The following is a 16,046-nucleotide window of genomic DNA, read 5'->3' as shown; positions in this document are numbered from 1 at the left end:
TTTATGATGAAAAATATGTTCCACCTTGGTTAGTGTTCTGTGTGCGCTATAAAAGAGTGTTGTATTCTGCGGTTGTTGGGTGGAGTGTTCTATAAATATCAATTAAGTCAGGTTGCCTGATAGTGATGTTTGGCTTCTGTATCCTTACTGATTTTCTTTGTACTCATTTTACAAATCATTGAAAGAAAGGTATTACATTCTCTGACTATAATTGTGGATTTGTCTATTTTTCCTTGCAGTTTTATCAGTTTGGGGATCAAGTATTTTGATGCTCTATTATAAGACACATAAATGTTTAGCATTGTTATGTTCTCTTGAAGAGCTGACTTCTTTACCATTGTGAAATGATCTTCTTTTTATCTCTGGTAATATTATCTGGTCTAAATTCTACTTTGATATTAAAATAGCCAATCTGGTATCAATATGGCTTTGTTTTGATTAGGCTTAGTATGATATACCTTTTCCTATCTGCATTAGTTATCTATTGCTGTGTAACAAATCAGCACAAATTTAGAGACTTAAAACAACACACTTATTATCTCACAGTTTCTGTGAGTCGGAAGTTTGGGCATGGCTTAGCTAGATCTTCTGCGTCTGGGTCTTTCACAAGACCACAATCTAGGTGACAACAATGCCTAGGGTCTCATCTGAAGGGTCATCTGAGGAAGAATCTGCTGCCAAGCTCATATGGGTATTGTCAGAATTCAGTTCCTCTGGGACTATTGGACTAAGGGTCTCAGTTCCTTGCTAACTAGTGGTGGAAGGCTATCCTCAGTTCCTTGTCTTAGTCCATTCCTACTATAATGTAATACCTGGGACTGGGAAATTTATAAATAATGAAAATTTATTTCTCACAGTTTGGAGGCTAAGAAGTCCAAGATCAAGGTGACAACAGAATACATTGTCTGGTGAGAGCTTTCTCTCTGCTTCCTGTTGTTGTGTCCTTCCATGGAAGAAGGGGCAGGAGAGATGGAAGGGGCAAACTCGCTGCCTTAAGCCAATGCATGAGGGCACCACTACATCAGTGATGGTGGAACCCCTATGGCCTAATCACTTCCCAAAGGCCCCACCTCTTAATATTGTTGCGTTAGGTATTACATTTCAACATGAATTTTGGGGGAACACGAACATTCGGACCATAGCACTTGCCATGTGGACCTCTAATATGGCAGCTTGCATCACCAAAGTGTGTGAGTTGGGAAGACAATAGAGAATGTCTGCTAGTAAAATGGAAGCTACAATCTTTGTAATCTATTCACAAAAATAACCTTCTATCACCTTTGCCATAGTCTATTGGTTAGAATCAAGTCAAAGGTCCCATTCACACTCAAGGGGAGGGGATAAGAGCATGAATACCAGAAGGTGGGAATTATTGGGGGACCATGCTAGAGGCCGCCTACCCCACTATCCTTTCACTTTTAACTTATTTATGTCTTTATTTTTTAAGTGAATTTCTTGTGGGCAAATTATACTTGGGTCTTGCTTTTTTAATGTAGTCTGACAGTCTCTGCCTTTTAATTTGGTATTTAGATAATTTACATTTAATGTGATTTTGTATGATTAGGTTAACAGCAAACATCTTGCTATCTTTTTCTATTTGGCTCATCTGTTCTTTGTTCTCATTATCTTCCTTTTCTTTTTTCTTCTGTACTGAATATTTTTCATAACCCCATTTTATCTCCTTTTGGGGGACTTACTAGATATAACATTTTGTTGTGTTATTCTATTGGTACCTTTAGGGTTTGTAGTATACATCTTTACTTTATCACAGTCTACCTTCAAGTAATCTTATACTACTTCATGTGTATTATAAAAACCATATGACAGTATATTTCCATTTCTCTCCTCTAGCCTTTGTGCTGTTGGTATCATACATTTTACATATATACATACATATTAATATATGTCCCATAATATATTGTTATGATTCTTGTTTAAATAGTCAATTATCTTTTAAATATACTTAAATACTAAGAAAAAATGTTATATTTACCCATGTAGTTATTATTTCCAGTTTCCTTTATTCCTAAGACTCCATCTGGTATCATTTTTCTTCTTGCTTGAAGGATTTTCTGTAATATTTCTTGTACTGTAGGTCTGCTGGTGATGAATGCTTTCAGTATTTGTATGTTTGAAAAAACTCTTTATTAAACCTGAGCGTTTGAAAGGTATTTTTGCTGGGTAAAGAATTTTGGGTTGACAGTTTTTCATCCTCCCTCCACCTCCTCCTTAGACACATGGCTCAACTGTCTTCCAACTTGCATTTTTTAAGTGAGAAATCTACTATCCTCTTTTTCTTTGTTCTTTTGTTCCTAATGTATGCCTTTTTCTGGCTTTAAGATTTCCTCTTTATCACTGCTTTTAAGCAATTTGATAATGATGTGCCTCAGTGTAGTTTTCTTTGTGTTTCATGTGCACAGGATTTATTGAGTATCTTGGATCTGTGGGTTTATACTTTTAATCAAATTTGGAAAAATGTTGGCAATTATTTCTTCACATCTTTTTCTGTACAACCGTTTCTCTGCTGCAGGGACTCCAACCGCATGTACGTTATACCACTTGCAGTTGTGCCACAGTTCACTGATGCTCTCTCTGCTCAATTTGTTCAGTATTTTTTCCTGTGATATATTTATCTTTTCTTCTGAAATACCTCATCTTCCACGAACCCTATATAGTGTATTTTTCATCTCAGACATTGTAGTTTTCAACTTTAGAAGTCCAATCTTAAGTCTTTTTTGTAGTTTCCATATTTTTACTTAACATGCTCCGTCTTTCCTACAGCTTCTCAAACATATGGAATATGGTTATAACAACTCTTTGAACATCCCTGTCTGCTCATTCTATCATGTGTGTCATTTCTGGGTCAGATTTGTTTGATTGTGTTTTCTCTTTATTTCATTGTGTGCTGGATAATTTTTTTCTATTCCTATCAATATTCTTCATCTCTGCTCTGGGATGTACAGTTACTTGGAAATAGTTTGATCCTTTTGGGTCCTGCTTTTAAGCTTTGTTAGTCAGAATTCAAGCAGTATTTAGACTAAGGGTAATTTTTTCCTCCACTACCGAGACAACACTCTTCTTAGTACTCTAATCCATGCCTAATTATTTATGAAGTTTTATACTTTGGTTGCTGAGAACAGGCACTATTCCCAGACCTGTGCACACTATGGGCACTGTTCTCCCTAATCCTTTCAGGTGGTTCTTCCTACAGCCTTAACTAGTTTCCTCATACGTATATACTAATTAGTACTCAGCTGAATACCCAAGGGGGCCCTCTGCAAAGCTCTTTCTGTGTGGGGCTGTGTGGGGCTGTGTGGGGCTCTCACCACTCCACCCTCCCCAAACCCAGCTGCCTTGGCCTCCCTACACAGCCAGCTCCATCCCCTCAACTCCGAGAGTTCGCCAGGCTCTGCCTGGGTCCTCTTCACAGCGCCCCAGTCTGGGAGCCCAGAGGTCCTTTGGGAGGTTGAGAAATTCAATTTTGCCAATCATAGTGGGGAGCGAGCTCAAACTTTGTGACCCAGGGTCTCAGATTGTTTCTGTCCTCAGCTGGAAGCATTCTTTATTCTCCATTGGGAGGTTTTCTTTCTAATGTTAAGTAAACATGGAGTTAATTTCTTGCATTCACTTCCAATTTTTGTTCTGGACTCATTTGGCAGATGATTTGCTGAGGTATACAAAGATGTTGTCTTGTGGCAAGATTATAGAGATTCCATCTACTTTTGACATGCACAGCTCCAAGGTCAATCAATAATGACTCCGTTCCTGCAAGTATTAAATCACCAGTTATTGAACCCTGTGAGGGGCTGAGGCTGTGCTGCATTAGACATGGTCCCTGCCCTCTACGTGCTTGCAGATTCAGGGGACAGGAAGGTACAGCAGTGTTCCAAACATTGGGCCAGAAATGCATAGAATATACTATGTGCATGGGGTGAGAGTGAGGGCTGGTGGATTTCTACTGAAAAATTTCTAGGACAGTAAGACACATCAGCTTTATTAAAGGACATAAGCCAAACAATCAATTGCAAAAGTCTTTATCTATACTAATACAGCGGGCAAAATTATTAATCAGTTGTACATTGATTACATTCAGTTTTGATCATATTTTTATACCATACAATTTTATATCTCTGCAAATTTTACCACATTGAAGCCTGAGTTGAATCTCAATTCCAACACTTACCAGCTGTGTAACACTGGCAAATTATTTAATTTTTCTGTGTCTCAGTGTTTTTGTTTGTAAAATAGGGCTAATACTACATAGGATAGTTATGAGGATTAAAGGAATTAATATAGGTTAAATGCTTACAGGAGCACCTGGCAGAAAGTAAGAATTATGTAGCTGTCGACTGCAATTGCTAGAGCCTCATGTATAATTGCTGTGTGTGTTTTATGGGAATTGAAACAATATTTCACTATTTTGAGTTAATTTGGGGATTTGTTGTTTCTTTTCTTTATCTCCGTACTTGCCAATCAACTATGATTCATTTGCTAGAATGTCCTTAGTCAAGAATATAAGTCCCAATTATAACATGTTCCTATGAAAAATATAACCCATTTGGTGATATTCCATTTCTAGGTATATACCCTTGTCCCCAACCCCCAAAAAGGCATCCTTGTATTTGCTTTTGTTCAAAGCTAAGTTCTCTGCATGCAACATGGTATTCCAGATTGGACCCTAGAAAAGAACATGAACATGAGAGGGAAAATTGGTAAAGTACAAATAAAGTCTGCATCTTAGTTAACAGACTTGTAGGAATGTTAGTTCCTTAACTTTGACAAATAAACCATAATAATATATTACCTTAGAGGAAACCAGGTGAAGGGTATTCAGGAACTCTGTGTACTATCTTTGCAACTCTTCTGAAAATCTAAAATAATTTTAAAATGAAAAGGTTTTAAAAAATCAAGTTTGCTTCATACCTTGGGCCCCAACCCCCCACATTACAGTATGAAATATATATATATATATACACACACACACACATATTGCTTTTTACTAAGAAATGAGAATGCAGCATCTACTCAGCACAAAATAAACACAAAATATGGCGAATCCTGACAATAACCCTGAAGATAGGCTGCCAGCCTTCCTTCCATTTGGCATGGTAAGGCGCCGGACCCATATGCAGACCGTCAGGCTACTCACCTTATACGATGTACGTAGAAACCAATTTCCTGGCTTCAGCTGATTTTTCAAAAATCATACAGGTCCAGGACATTGTTTAATAAGGACTTTTAAAATGTGTTTGTATTAAAGTAGGGATTTTTTTAAATCTCTTTTCTTCTGTCTTCCTCTTCCTCCTCCTCTTTCTTCTTTTTTGTCTCATTTTCTCTTCTCTGTGTCTCTCTACGGGGCTCTTTCTCTTTGGCTGCTTAATTTGCCGGTCTTGGCTTATTTAAATCCTGGTGATTGGGGAAGAGTTGCAGATGGCTGATGAATGAGCCAGAAGTCCAGGCGGAGCTGTGTGACAGCCGACTTAGAACCCCTCCACCGTCGGTGGCTGTAATGGGAAATGCTGGCGGATTGAACACCTCTACAATAACACAGCCAACTACCTTGAAGGATAAAAAGTTAATAGATGTCAGAAAGGGCTTGAGGTTCCGACCATGGCTTTTCAGCTCCAAAGAGTCCCCCTAAAGTTAGACTCTGAGGAGGTCTGGCTTCAGGTAGTATAAACATTGTCACTTTGACAAGAAAGAGCTACTTTCTCCAGAATCTTTTTATACATAGTAGATTTTAGGTCATCCTTAATTTTTTTACCTCACAGTAGAGAGGGGGTCGTTGACCTACATACAGAGCCATTTCATTTTCCTACTCCTGATGACAATGGTCTCCACACCTGGGGACCCCGTTCTGCTCCATCCCCTTTTAGCTGGCGATTCACCATGGGCACGGGACTTGAAAACCTTTGAGTCTCTGAGTTCCTGGGATTAAAAAAAAAAATTATCTGTGCTTCCTTCCAACCAGCAAGCTTCAGGATTCAGAATCCAACACACAAAAAGGGATATCAGAGCTTTAATCTAGGAGCTTTTTGAAGAGATTTTCCCAAAAAGAAAAGTTCCAGTAAAGTTACTGTGTTCCTATTAGCAGCCCGCGTGCCGGCCGCGCCCTATTTATTACCAGATCCCTCTCCTCAGCCCTTCTTTTTACTGTGAGATAATTAAAATGAAAAAAGCATTTGTTGAAGCCCTATTCTTTTTCTTGTCTGTAGCTGTCTTGATTTAAACAAAAGTGAGGGTGACTTGCTTCCTTCATGGAGCATGTTAATAAAAAGCACGCAAGTTTACTTTTGTGTCCCAGTTGTGCGGATTTGACTAAATAAAAAATAATTCATACCCTGCAGTCAGATCTATAAGAGCTGCTGATTATCTCAGGGTGGAGGAGACCCAGCAGTCTCCACCTAATAACAGGAGGCTCACCTGCCAGAGATGCCAGGCTCACGGGCACTGATACATAATCCAGAAGTCAGTCCGCTCTCTCCACATCCCAGATGAGTGACTGATTCATCGTTCAAGCAGAGAGGAGAAAAAAAACGTGGTCTTGTTCAACAGGAGTTTAAGGCATCTTGAAGTATATAGAAGAACGAGATGTCGGAGAGGGGAGGCTCCCACTGAATGACGGACGTAATATTTGCACAACTTCCCGCACTCCTGAGCATTTGCAGATGGCTATTTCCTACAGTCCTGCCAGGCCTGCAAGGCCTGGTCACTTTCAGTCTGCAGATTAGAAAACTGAGGCTCAGAGAGGACCAATGTTTTGCCAGTAAAGTGGCACCAATGGAAATTGGCAAAGCCAGGACCCAAAGCCAAGCGTTGTGAGAAACTGCCTCTCCTTTGTTAACCTAATTTTCCCCCAAATCTGTCTATAATCAGGAAGTAGCTCCACTTATCTCTAACCACCTCCTTTTAAACAGGTTCTGTTATAGGTGTAGCCCCCTTCCCTGCCCCTTGGTGGCCTCCCAGCAGATTCCTCAGCTTTCCAATCACTTGCCAAGTCCCATTTTCATACTGAAATGCCAGTCCAGGCCAAATCAAAATGTTATCCTCTGGGCAAAAGCCTTGATCAGACGCTTCATGAAAGATACACAGATGGCCAACAAGCAGATGAAAAGGTGCTCAACATCCTTAGTCGTCAAGGAATGGCAAATTAAACCACAGTGAAATATTCACTATTTCTCACTCATTAGAATGGCTCAAAACAACAAAAACTGACAACATCAAATGTTGGCAAAAATGTGGAGCAACTAGAACTCTCATACATTGCTGGGTAAAATGATACAATTTCTTTGGAAAACTGGCAGTTTCTTAAATATGTACCTATCAGCAATTCTAATTCTAGGTATTTACCTAAGAAAGATGAGAACATATGTCTACAAGAAGACGTATGCAAAATTGTTCATAGCAGCTTTATCCATAATAGTCAAAAAATGGGTACGCCCAATTGTCCATCAGTATCCATGGGGAACTGGATTTAAAATGTGGTATATCCATACAATTGAATAGGACTCAGCAATAAGGAAAGGATGAGTTACCCTGTACATGCAGCAATATGGATGGATGTCAAAAACCATTCTTTGAGCAAAAGAAGCCATACACAAAAGAGTAGAAAATTTCAGAAAAGGCAAAACTAACCCATGGTGAGAGAAGTCAGAACAGTGGTTGCCTGTGGGGGTGATGACTGACGGGAGTAAACATAAGAGAACTTCTTGGCAGGATGGAAATATTCTACATCTTGAGTGAGGCGTTGGTTACACAGGTATATTCCTTTGTCAAAATTCATTCATTTATACTCTTAAGACCTGCACATTTCTTTGTATGTAAATTTTACCTTAAAAACACATACATACAACTTTTCCCTTATCCAATTCACAGCCCCCCCCACCTCACCCCTACCCCTGCCCAAGAAGAGAGTGGAGTCTTTTCTTTCCTTTTCTCTCCTTTTTCTCCCCTCTCACTCTGCTGCTGCTTCTGGGTTTTCCTGTTCATCCAGTGTATTGGGAACAGGGCAGGAGAGCAGGAGAGGAAGGGACACCAGTGAAGCTTCCAGAAAGTCAGATGCTGCTTACTGGGCATGTGGGGCAAACGGTGGAACTAGCTTTGCACATCTTGGTTACTTAATCATTTCTCAGTTTGCCAAGGTGCAGGGTTCCATTTGCAATCGGGGAGAATTTGCCCAAATTATCATCGTCTACCACAATCATCCAACACTTCAAAAACCATAAAATGGCAGCCATTGCTCCAAGGGAAGTCGTGATGGTAGAAATGGCCAACCAGTCTCTCAGTCTCTCCGCTACCCTGAAGGGCGTGTCCATTCACATCAGCCATTTCAGTTTTAAACGTCTATGCGCGATAGTTTCATAGCTTAGCGTCTGGGAGAAAGGGAGAGAGAAGAAAGCATGGAACAGAAAGGGGGAGGACGGCAGGTCCCCAAAGGAGAGCCTCAGCAGAAGGTCCAGGGTAATAAAGTGGAACTGCTCCTCCATCAAAGTCTCGGGGCTGCGGCTCCCCCGTCCTTCTTTTGGAGCCAGCTGGGGAATCAGTCCACAGGAGGGAACCTTCTTGCAACAGCTTCATTAGAAAACGCAGCTCCATTTTCCTCCCAAGTCTCCCCCCTCCCTCTTCCCCTGCCCAGGCTGGCACATGCCCAGCTCCCAACAGCCCTTCTGACCCCACCCAGCACCCAGCCTTGCGGCTCCAGCCACCCTTCCCCTAGGACGTGTCTCCAGCCCATCTGCCTCCGTGTCAACTCCAAAGAGTCAAAGTCGCAGTAACGATGATTCAACAAGACGAGCTCATAACATCCATTACCCTCACTGAGCACATTGTTTAGCGTTAAACCCCTTCTGTCTGTCAGAAGGGATTGTAGCAGCAGTCATGTGAGCAGAATGGTAAAGGCCATGCCGGCATCGTCCAAGAACTCGGGTGACGTCCAGTGAGAGCAACTGCTGCTCGGGAGACAAATGCCGAACGTCTCCGACAAAGGATACAAAAAGCAACGTCCTTTTCTCCCACTCACACACAAAAATTAAGTGATGTTTGAATCTTGAATTTAGCCTTCTTTTTGATAGTTCTTTGTCATTGTTGTGACATTGCTTGTACAGTGTCATTTTCTGGTGGTTGCTGGATCATCGGATTATCCAGTGGTGGCTGGAATTCAGATCCCAAGCAGGAGGTGCTGACAGTGAGGCCACCGTCATCTTCCCGGTCCCTACCCATTAGACCTCTGCTTAAACTCAAAGACTAAGTCCTCACCAAAAACCAGGGAGAATGGACTCCACCGTGCAGGGTAGCTGGGCGGACTGGGTAAGACTGGGGTCACAGTGCCACCCCATCACATGAGGTCCACGGGCAGCCTGACCCCTCCCTTGTCCTGCCTTCAGTGCCGGGTCAGTGAGTCTGGCCAGGAGCTCCCGTGGAGTGCTAAGGGAGGAAACACTTCTCTCTGCCTTGAAAGGAGCATGGGGCGTATTTTCTACTTATTAAATGAATGGATGAATGAAGTTCAGCAATGACCTATGGAAAACGCCTAGAACAGTGCCTGGCTCATAGTAGGTGCTGGACAAACAATACCAGTGGAAGGGGCAGCCGGTGGGTGGTGCGACGGAGAGGTTGGAAGCCACGCGGCACAGTCAAGGCCTTTGCTTTGCCATTTCCTGGCTGTATGACCTTATGCCAGTTGTTGGTCTTCTTTTAGGCCTCAGTTTCCCCAACTATAAACTCCACCTACAATGTGGAGTTGTTGCAAGGTCTAAAGATAACAATAATATTTGTTAAAAAAAAAAGACCAAGTACTGGAGAATCCAAAAGACCTTCCAGCCCAGACCCAGGAGACAGTGAAGTACCAGTTTGAGGGCTCTGCATAAATAGGGTGAACAGGAGGACGGAGAAAACCTGGAGAAGGGCGTCTGGGTGGGGTGCACAGGGAGCATGGAAGCTTGGCAGGCAGGTGGGCACAGGTAGGAGCAGGTGGGTAAAGGGAGAGACGAACGTTGGGAAGCCCAGGCTGAGACCTTCAGACCCCCACCCCTGGCACAGACTCAGAGGTGCTCAGGAAGATGCTGGAGGGTGGATGGGAGCGGTGTGGGGGTGGGCCCAAGTCCTACTTCCCCCTTTAGAAATGAATTAAAATGACATTGATTCAACAGCCCTTGATGGGCTCATCTCTATTAACTCCTGCCTTTGGCTGAAGTTACTCTTCTTTGTGCTGTCAACCTTGGGCCCCGCAGCAGCCTGTCACCACAGTGATTATCGAAGACGGGGATGAGGGATCTGGGGGTGTGTTTGTCCAAGTTGCTTCATATCAGAGGCTGTTGAGACGACACGGTGTCTCCTTAATCCCTGTGAGACAGAGACAAAGTCGTTCTGACATCTTCAGATGGGAATTCTACCCTTGGTTCCCAACAGTGACTGCTCTACACTGACCCCGGGCCTTCCTGACTTTTGCCTGTGATCAAGATCGCAGGAAACCGGCTCACAAAGTCTCACCTAGAAGTTTATAAAGGACTCAGCCAAGGCTAGGTTCCCCTGCACAGGCCTGCAAAGACTGGGCCATTTCTCCTTGGATTGAGGACACCGACACATACAAATTACTGAAATGATGAACAGTGTTTTAAGGATGGGCCTGGGTCCTGGGGTCCGGTCTGGGATTCCCCAAGACTGTTATCCATTTTCCTGCTTGTCACTGGTGTCTCCTACCCATCCTGGCCTTCTTCTCTACTCACCTTCTCGTGGGCCTGGCCATACACACTTTCCAAGACCACTGCTTACGCCTAAACCAACCAATGGGAAGCTCGAGAGTATTCTAGGAACCCAGAAAGCTAAGGAGACATTCTTAACATCCATGAGCTGTTGCTGGGGTTGCCGGGGGATGGTTTTGTTACTAATAACCTCTCGTTGTTCTTATGTCGAGCTATAACTCAACTCATTCTGGAATATTTGAAAATACAGGCAGGCAAAAAGAAAATAGAAGCCCCTAACATCCCACTATCCAGAGATAAACACACATTGCCCTATAAATTCCTAGGCTTTCTTTCTATGCACCTAGATATGTTTGTGCTTTTTCAAAATAGGACCGTACAGTGCTGTTTTGCAACCTGGTCTTTTCACAGATCCACTGTAAATATCTTTCCGTGCCATTAAATAGGCTCTCGCACCTTCGTTTTCAATGACTGCCAGTGTGTGCCGGCAAGACGTGCCCCAGTAGGCTTGTTGTGTTGTTTCCTTCTCACGCCTGTGGTCCTGCAACTCCAACCATTGCCCACTAAGAAAGTGCCACGGTTTAGCCAATTAGAAGCTCTTCATTAAAAATGAAAAGGGCATCCGCAGCCCTCCAGAGGGTGGGCCAGCGTCCTCATTCTTCTGAAAGGTGTCCGTGTTGCAAATAGCAACCTGGCCATTAGCCAGTTAGGCTGTGCGCGTGGAAAAGAGGACCGGCTGTATTTCCCTGTGGACTTCTTTACAGAGGCTGAGCTGCTTACAAAAAAGAGAAAGAAAGAAAGTAGAAGAAGATGTTTTGTAATTGTTTGCAAGCGCACACAAGCTCAGTGGCAAAATGAGACGGAACCCTTGATTTCTAACCTCCTGCTGCACTGTTCAAAATTCCTCCCAGAGAGGCAAGTGGGAAGCAAAGTGAAGCACTCTGATTGTAAAATTTGCATTCTCTCTTAGCTGGTTATTGTCCCAAAGGACATTTCACATCAAACTGTACTTGTTTGTAAAGATCTTTCACCCAAGACAGACTACTTCTCAAGATACTGCTGATATATAGGCTAGAGAAATACAAAGAAAGAATTAAAAATACTGACAGCCCCCAGGTAAAAATATAAATGGATTTAAGGACAGCTGCTGTCAGCTCAGAAACCCTCAATGGATGAACTGGTTCAGAGCCCCAGTTAGGTAAATAATCAGAGAAACAACAGCAACAGGGAGGAAAGCTGAACGATGTTAATTAAGGAAATGCGTTTGTTCAGCATACTTTTAGGCAACACCAGTAGTGGCCAGGCACTGAGAGATACTCAGAGGTGGATAAACCCCCATTTCCACGCTCAGGGAGCCAACGGTCTCAGACAGGAGTCAAAGGTGCCAACAAACATTTGTAATATACAGTGACAAACGTTGCACACAGGCACATATGTACAAGGCATGTGACAACAGAGGTGTGACCCCTCTGCCTGGTGGCACTGGGGAGGCTTCCAAGAGGAAGGAAAGATAGGAATGTCGAGGCTATCGTGTGAGACAGGGCGTCCCAGGAAGGGGCACACCCAAGGCATGGGGGCATGAAATAGCAAGTGTGTTCTAAGAACCACACCTGGTCAGGTAGGATTGAAGCATGGCGGTGGGGCCTCAGGAGGTGAAACTGGTGGGGCCCACGGGAGCTGGATCACGCTGCGTCCTGTGTCCTGGGGAAAGGGACGATCCAGCAGGAGTAGATTGCTGGGAGGGAGGAGGGCAGACACCGGAGGGCGCATGAGGACCACGCTCAGCGTCAGGAGTGGCTACCCACTCAACAGCAAGGGATGCGGAGCTGGCCTTCCATGCTGAACAGTCTCAGCCGAAGGGCCCTGAGGCCCAGCCAGCCTCGGGAACGGTGCTGCCTCCAACAGGGCTCCGCGGCCACGTGGAAAAGAGGGGCAGACGACAGCTGGATTCTGGGGAAGACTTGGCCATTTGAGTAGGGGTTGGCCATCGTCCCCTCCACTCCAGGGGACTGAGGGTGTGGATGAGAAAGTGACTGCACCGCTGCCCGGGGGTGAGGAGGAACGAAGTCAGGAGGGGCTGAGAGAGATGAGGGGCCAAGGACTCAGGTCTCCATGGAGCAGAGATGACCGGTAACCAACAGGTGTGGGCGAGCTCGAGGGGACGGAGGCTGTGGTCTGAAGTCAGACTCCAAAGCTGATGGCAGTGACGAGGGAGTGACCAGGGAGGAACAAGGCAAGGCTTGCCTCCCCCTCTCACAAAGCTGAGCGGTTTCCAGGAGAGGTACCTGCAGCTGGAAACAGCCTGACCCTCTAAGGGGCTCTCTCTAGAACTGTGCCTGCCAGACCCTTAACCTCCGGGCATGACAAAGCGCCCGGATCACCATTGCCTGGAGCACTACCATTGGGACCACATCACCTTCCGGAGGAGCACCGAGCAGTTACAATTTTGTCATAAGTTACAACTCTGCACATGGATTCTCACGGCAGGTCGCTGGCTGTTTCCACCATTTGGTAACCAGTGGAGCTTGTGGCCTCAGTGTTTGCCATAATTCATTCTTAACTCAGTTTTTTTCTTTTTCTAATATTTATTGAGGTTTTCTTTTTAAGAGGTACACAGTTTCAGGGTACATGTGATAATTTAACACACTGATATAATTTGTAAACATAAAATCAGTGTACTTGGGATATCCATCACTTTAAACATTTGCATGATTCTAGCTATTTTGGAATGTACAAGGGGTTACTGTAAACTACAGTCGCCCTACTGATCTAACACTAGGTCTTATTTCTTCTATCAGCCCCTGTATTTGTGCCTATTAATCACCTTCTCTTCGATCCCCCTCCCTCTGGTAACCACCCGTCTATCTTCATGAGATGCCCATTTTTAGCTCCCACATGAGAAGGTGCCAACTCAGTTTGTAGCCCTGACGCGGCAGACCCGGACTCATGTGCTTTCACTCGGGGTCACCCTCGACCTTTTAGGGAGCCAACTCGCCCGATAAACGCCAGCCACTGCGCAGCGTGTCAGCCGTCGAGGGTGCGGGATGCGGGGTCCAGGTTGTCCCCAGGCGCGTGGTGACCCTCGGCCTCCCCGCAGGTGCGCGCAGGCGCTGCTGGAGCACGGCGCCTCGGTGCAGCTCGCGGGCGGCGCGGGCCGGGACACGCCGCTGCACGTGGCGGCGCAGCGTGGCCTGGACGAGCACGCGCGCCTCTACCTGGGCCACGGAGCGCGCGTGGACGCGAGGAACGGCCGCGGCGAGACGGCCCTGAGCGCGGCGTGCGGCGCGGCCCTGCGGCCCGACGAGCACGCGCGCTGCCTGCGCCTGTGCGCGCTGCTGCTGCGGCGGGGCGCGGCGGCGGACGCGCGCGACGAGGACGAGCGCAGCCCGCTGCACAAGGCCTGCGGCCACGCGCGGCACGGCCTGGCGCGCCTCCTGCTGCGGCACGGCGCCGACGCGAGCGCGCTCGACTACGGGGGCGCCTCGCCGCTGGCCCGCGTGCTGCAGACGGCCGCCTGCGCGCCCGAGGACGCGCCGCAGCGCACCGTGCAGGCGCTGCTCAACCACGGCTCCCCCACCGTGTGGCCCGACGCCTTCGCCAAGGTAAGGCGGGACCCCGAGGGCTGGCATGCGCCACGGGTGGCCGAGGAGCGCCCGGGAGCTTGGCAGCGCAGCGACCCTGCCTGTGGGAGCCCGGTGCATGCTGCTCCCAGACTGTAAAGGGCCCAGGCGCCCCCTTTGCACCTGTTAAAGTGCAAATTCGGATCCAGCGGGTCGGGTGGGAGATTCTGCATTCCTAACAAGCTCCTGGGTGAGGCCCAGGCTACTGCCCTGGGAGCCCACTTTGAGGAGCAGGGCCCTAGAAGCCTTCTGGTTAGAGTCGCTAGAAAATTAAGACGTTGGATGTCAGTGAGCATACCAGAATATATCCTTTCAAAGTAGTCACCTGGGGACGCCAAGCACTTGATTTCGCTGACGCTGTCATGACCTAAAACATTTTGGCAGCTCATCTTTTGGCGTAATTTTCAGAACGATGAAAATCAGTCTCTTGTCGCATCTGGCATTTGATCTGAAACAAAATTACCCAATCTGATCATCCACCCTATTAATGATAATACTTTGTACTTTTGCAAATTTCTCTCATTCAGTCCTCGCCACATTGCTGCAGAATTCGCCCGCAAATGTTCTTACTCTACCTGGGTTTCAACCAGGTGAAGTGCCCTGTCCAGGTCTCCATTGTGTTGGGACCTCTCCCCCGTTCTGCTGGCTTGCCCTTGCAGACTTGACTCTGAGCAACTTGTCACTTTTCCACCTGTCAGATCTACCCGGAAATAATTATGATGAAGAAAAAATTTTCTGATTAGAGAAAATACCCAAAAGACTGAAAATGTTTGCAGAAGAAAAGTTCCCAAACTATTGGTTGGAATAAGAGACTGTCCTCCCAGAAAGACCTCAGTGAATGGAAGTCATCCCATTTGGTGTAAAATTTGGGTGTGTTTAATTTTAAAATTATCCCCATCAACCAAGATTCACCTGTCATAGGCAAGGACATGTTTTGAACAAATAGCTGAAAAGCTAATATTCAAAAGGACAATATTCTAGACGGTCTGAAAGAATGAGATTCACACATTTCTCTCAAATGCTAACTTTTCACGTTAGATGCATTCAGAGTAAAGGTTAGGCAAACACCGAAAATCCACTGAGACAACTCCCCAAGTGTCTCCTTACTTGACAAACACGATGACACTTTTCTGATGCTCTGTCACCCTGTCTTTGAGTAATTCTGTAGTGGCGCTCTACGAATGCAGTCATTTCAATATGGTGCCTCTTCGAAGGGGAGAAATGCCAGTATTTTTACATTCTGTAACACTTACCTTTTATGTTCGTAATTTACGTTTTAATGTTTCTCATTATTAGCCGGCTTCCTTCATCAACCTATAACATGGAAATAAGACTCACCCACTGCCCTCCAATTCACATAGTGTCTGCATTAAACCAAAACGCATGCTTCATCCCTCGTCATGAAACTACATAAAGCGTGAAGAGAAGGCTGGTACGGTGGCTCATGTCTGTAATTCCAGTACTTCGGAAGGCCAAGGTGGGAGAATCGCTTGAGGCCAGGAGTTTGAGAACAGCCAGGGCAACAAAACAAGACCCTGTCTCTAAATTTTTTTTTTTTTAATTAGCCAGGGGTGGTGTTGCATGCCTGTAATCCTAGCTCTTTGGGAGCCTGAGGTTCGAGGATCACTTGAGCCCAGGAGTTCAAGGTTACAGTGAGCTATGATCGTGCTACTGCACTCCAGCCCGGGCAACAGAGCAAGACCCTGTGTCTTAAGGGAAAAAAAAA

The 16,046-nt window shown here is 45.5% G+C and overlaps 1 protein-coding gene across 1 annotated transcript in view; it reads left to right on the top strand.

Annotated features, from left to right (window-relative positions):
• Positions 1–16,046, top strand: part of ASB18 (ankyrin repeat and SOCS box containing 18) — a 64,033-nt gene that overhangs the window by 31,199 nt on the left and 16,788 nt on the right. The window contains exon 4 of the mRNA XM_012648817.1: positions 13,798–14,302. Coding sequence (XP_012504271.1) covers positions 13,798–14,302 — 505 coding nt within the window. The remainder of the gene's footprint in view (positions 1–13,797; positions 14,303–16,046) is intronic.

The sequence above is a fragment of the Propithecus coquereli genome, unplaced genomic scaffold (genome assembly GCF_000956105.1).
Source record: "Propithecus coquereli isolate 6110/MARCELLA unplaced genomic scaffold, Pcoq_1.0 Scaffold295, whole genome shotgun sequence".
In the NCBI taxonomy this organism is placed as follows: domain Eukaryota; kingdom Metazoa; phylum Chordata; class Mammalia; order Primates; family Indriidae; genus Propithecus; species Propithecus coquereli.
Note: the sequence above shows the minus strand (reverse complement) of the source record. Positions and strands in the feature narration are given on the sequence as shown.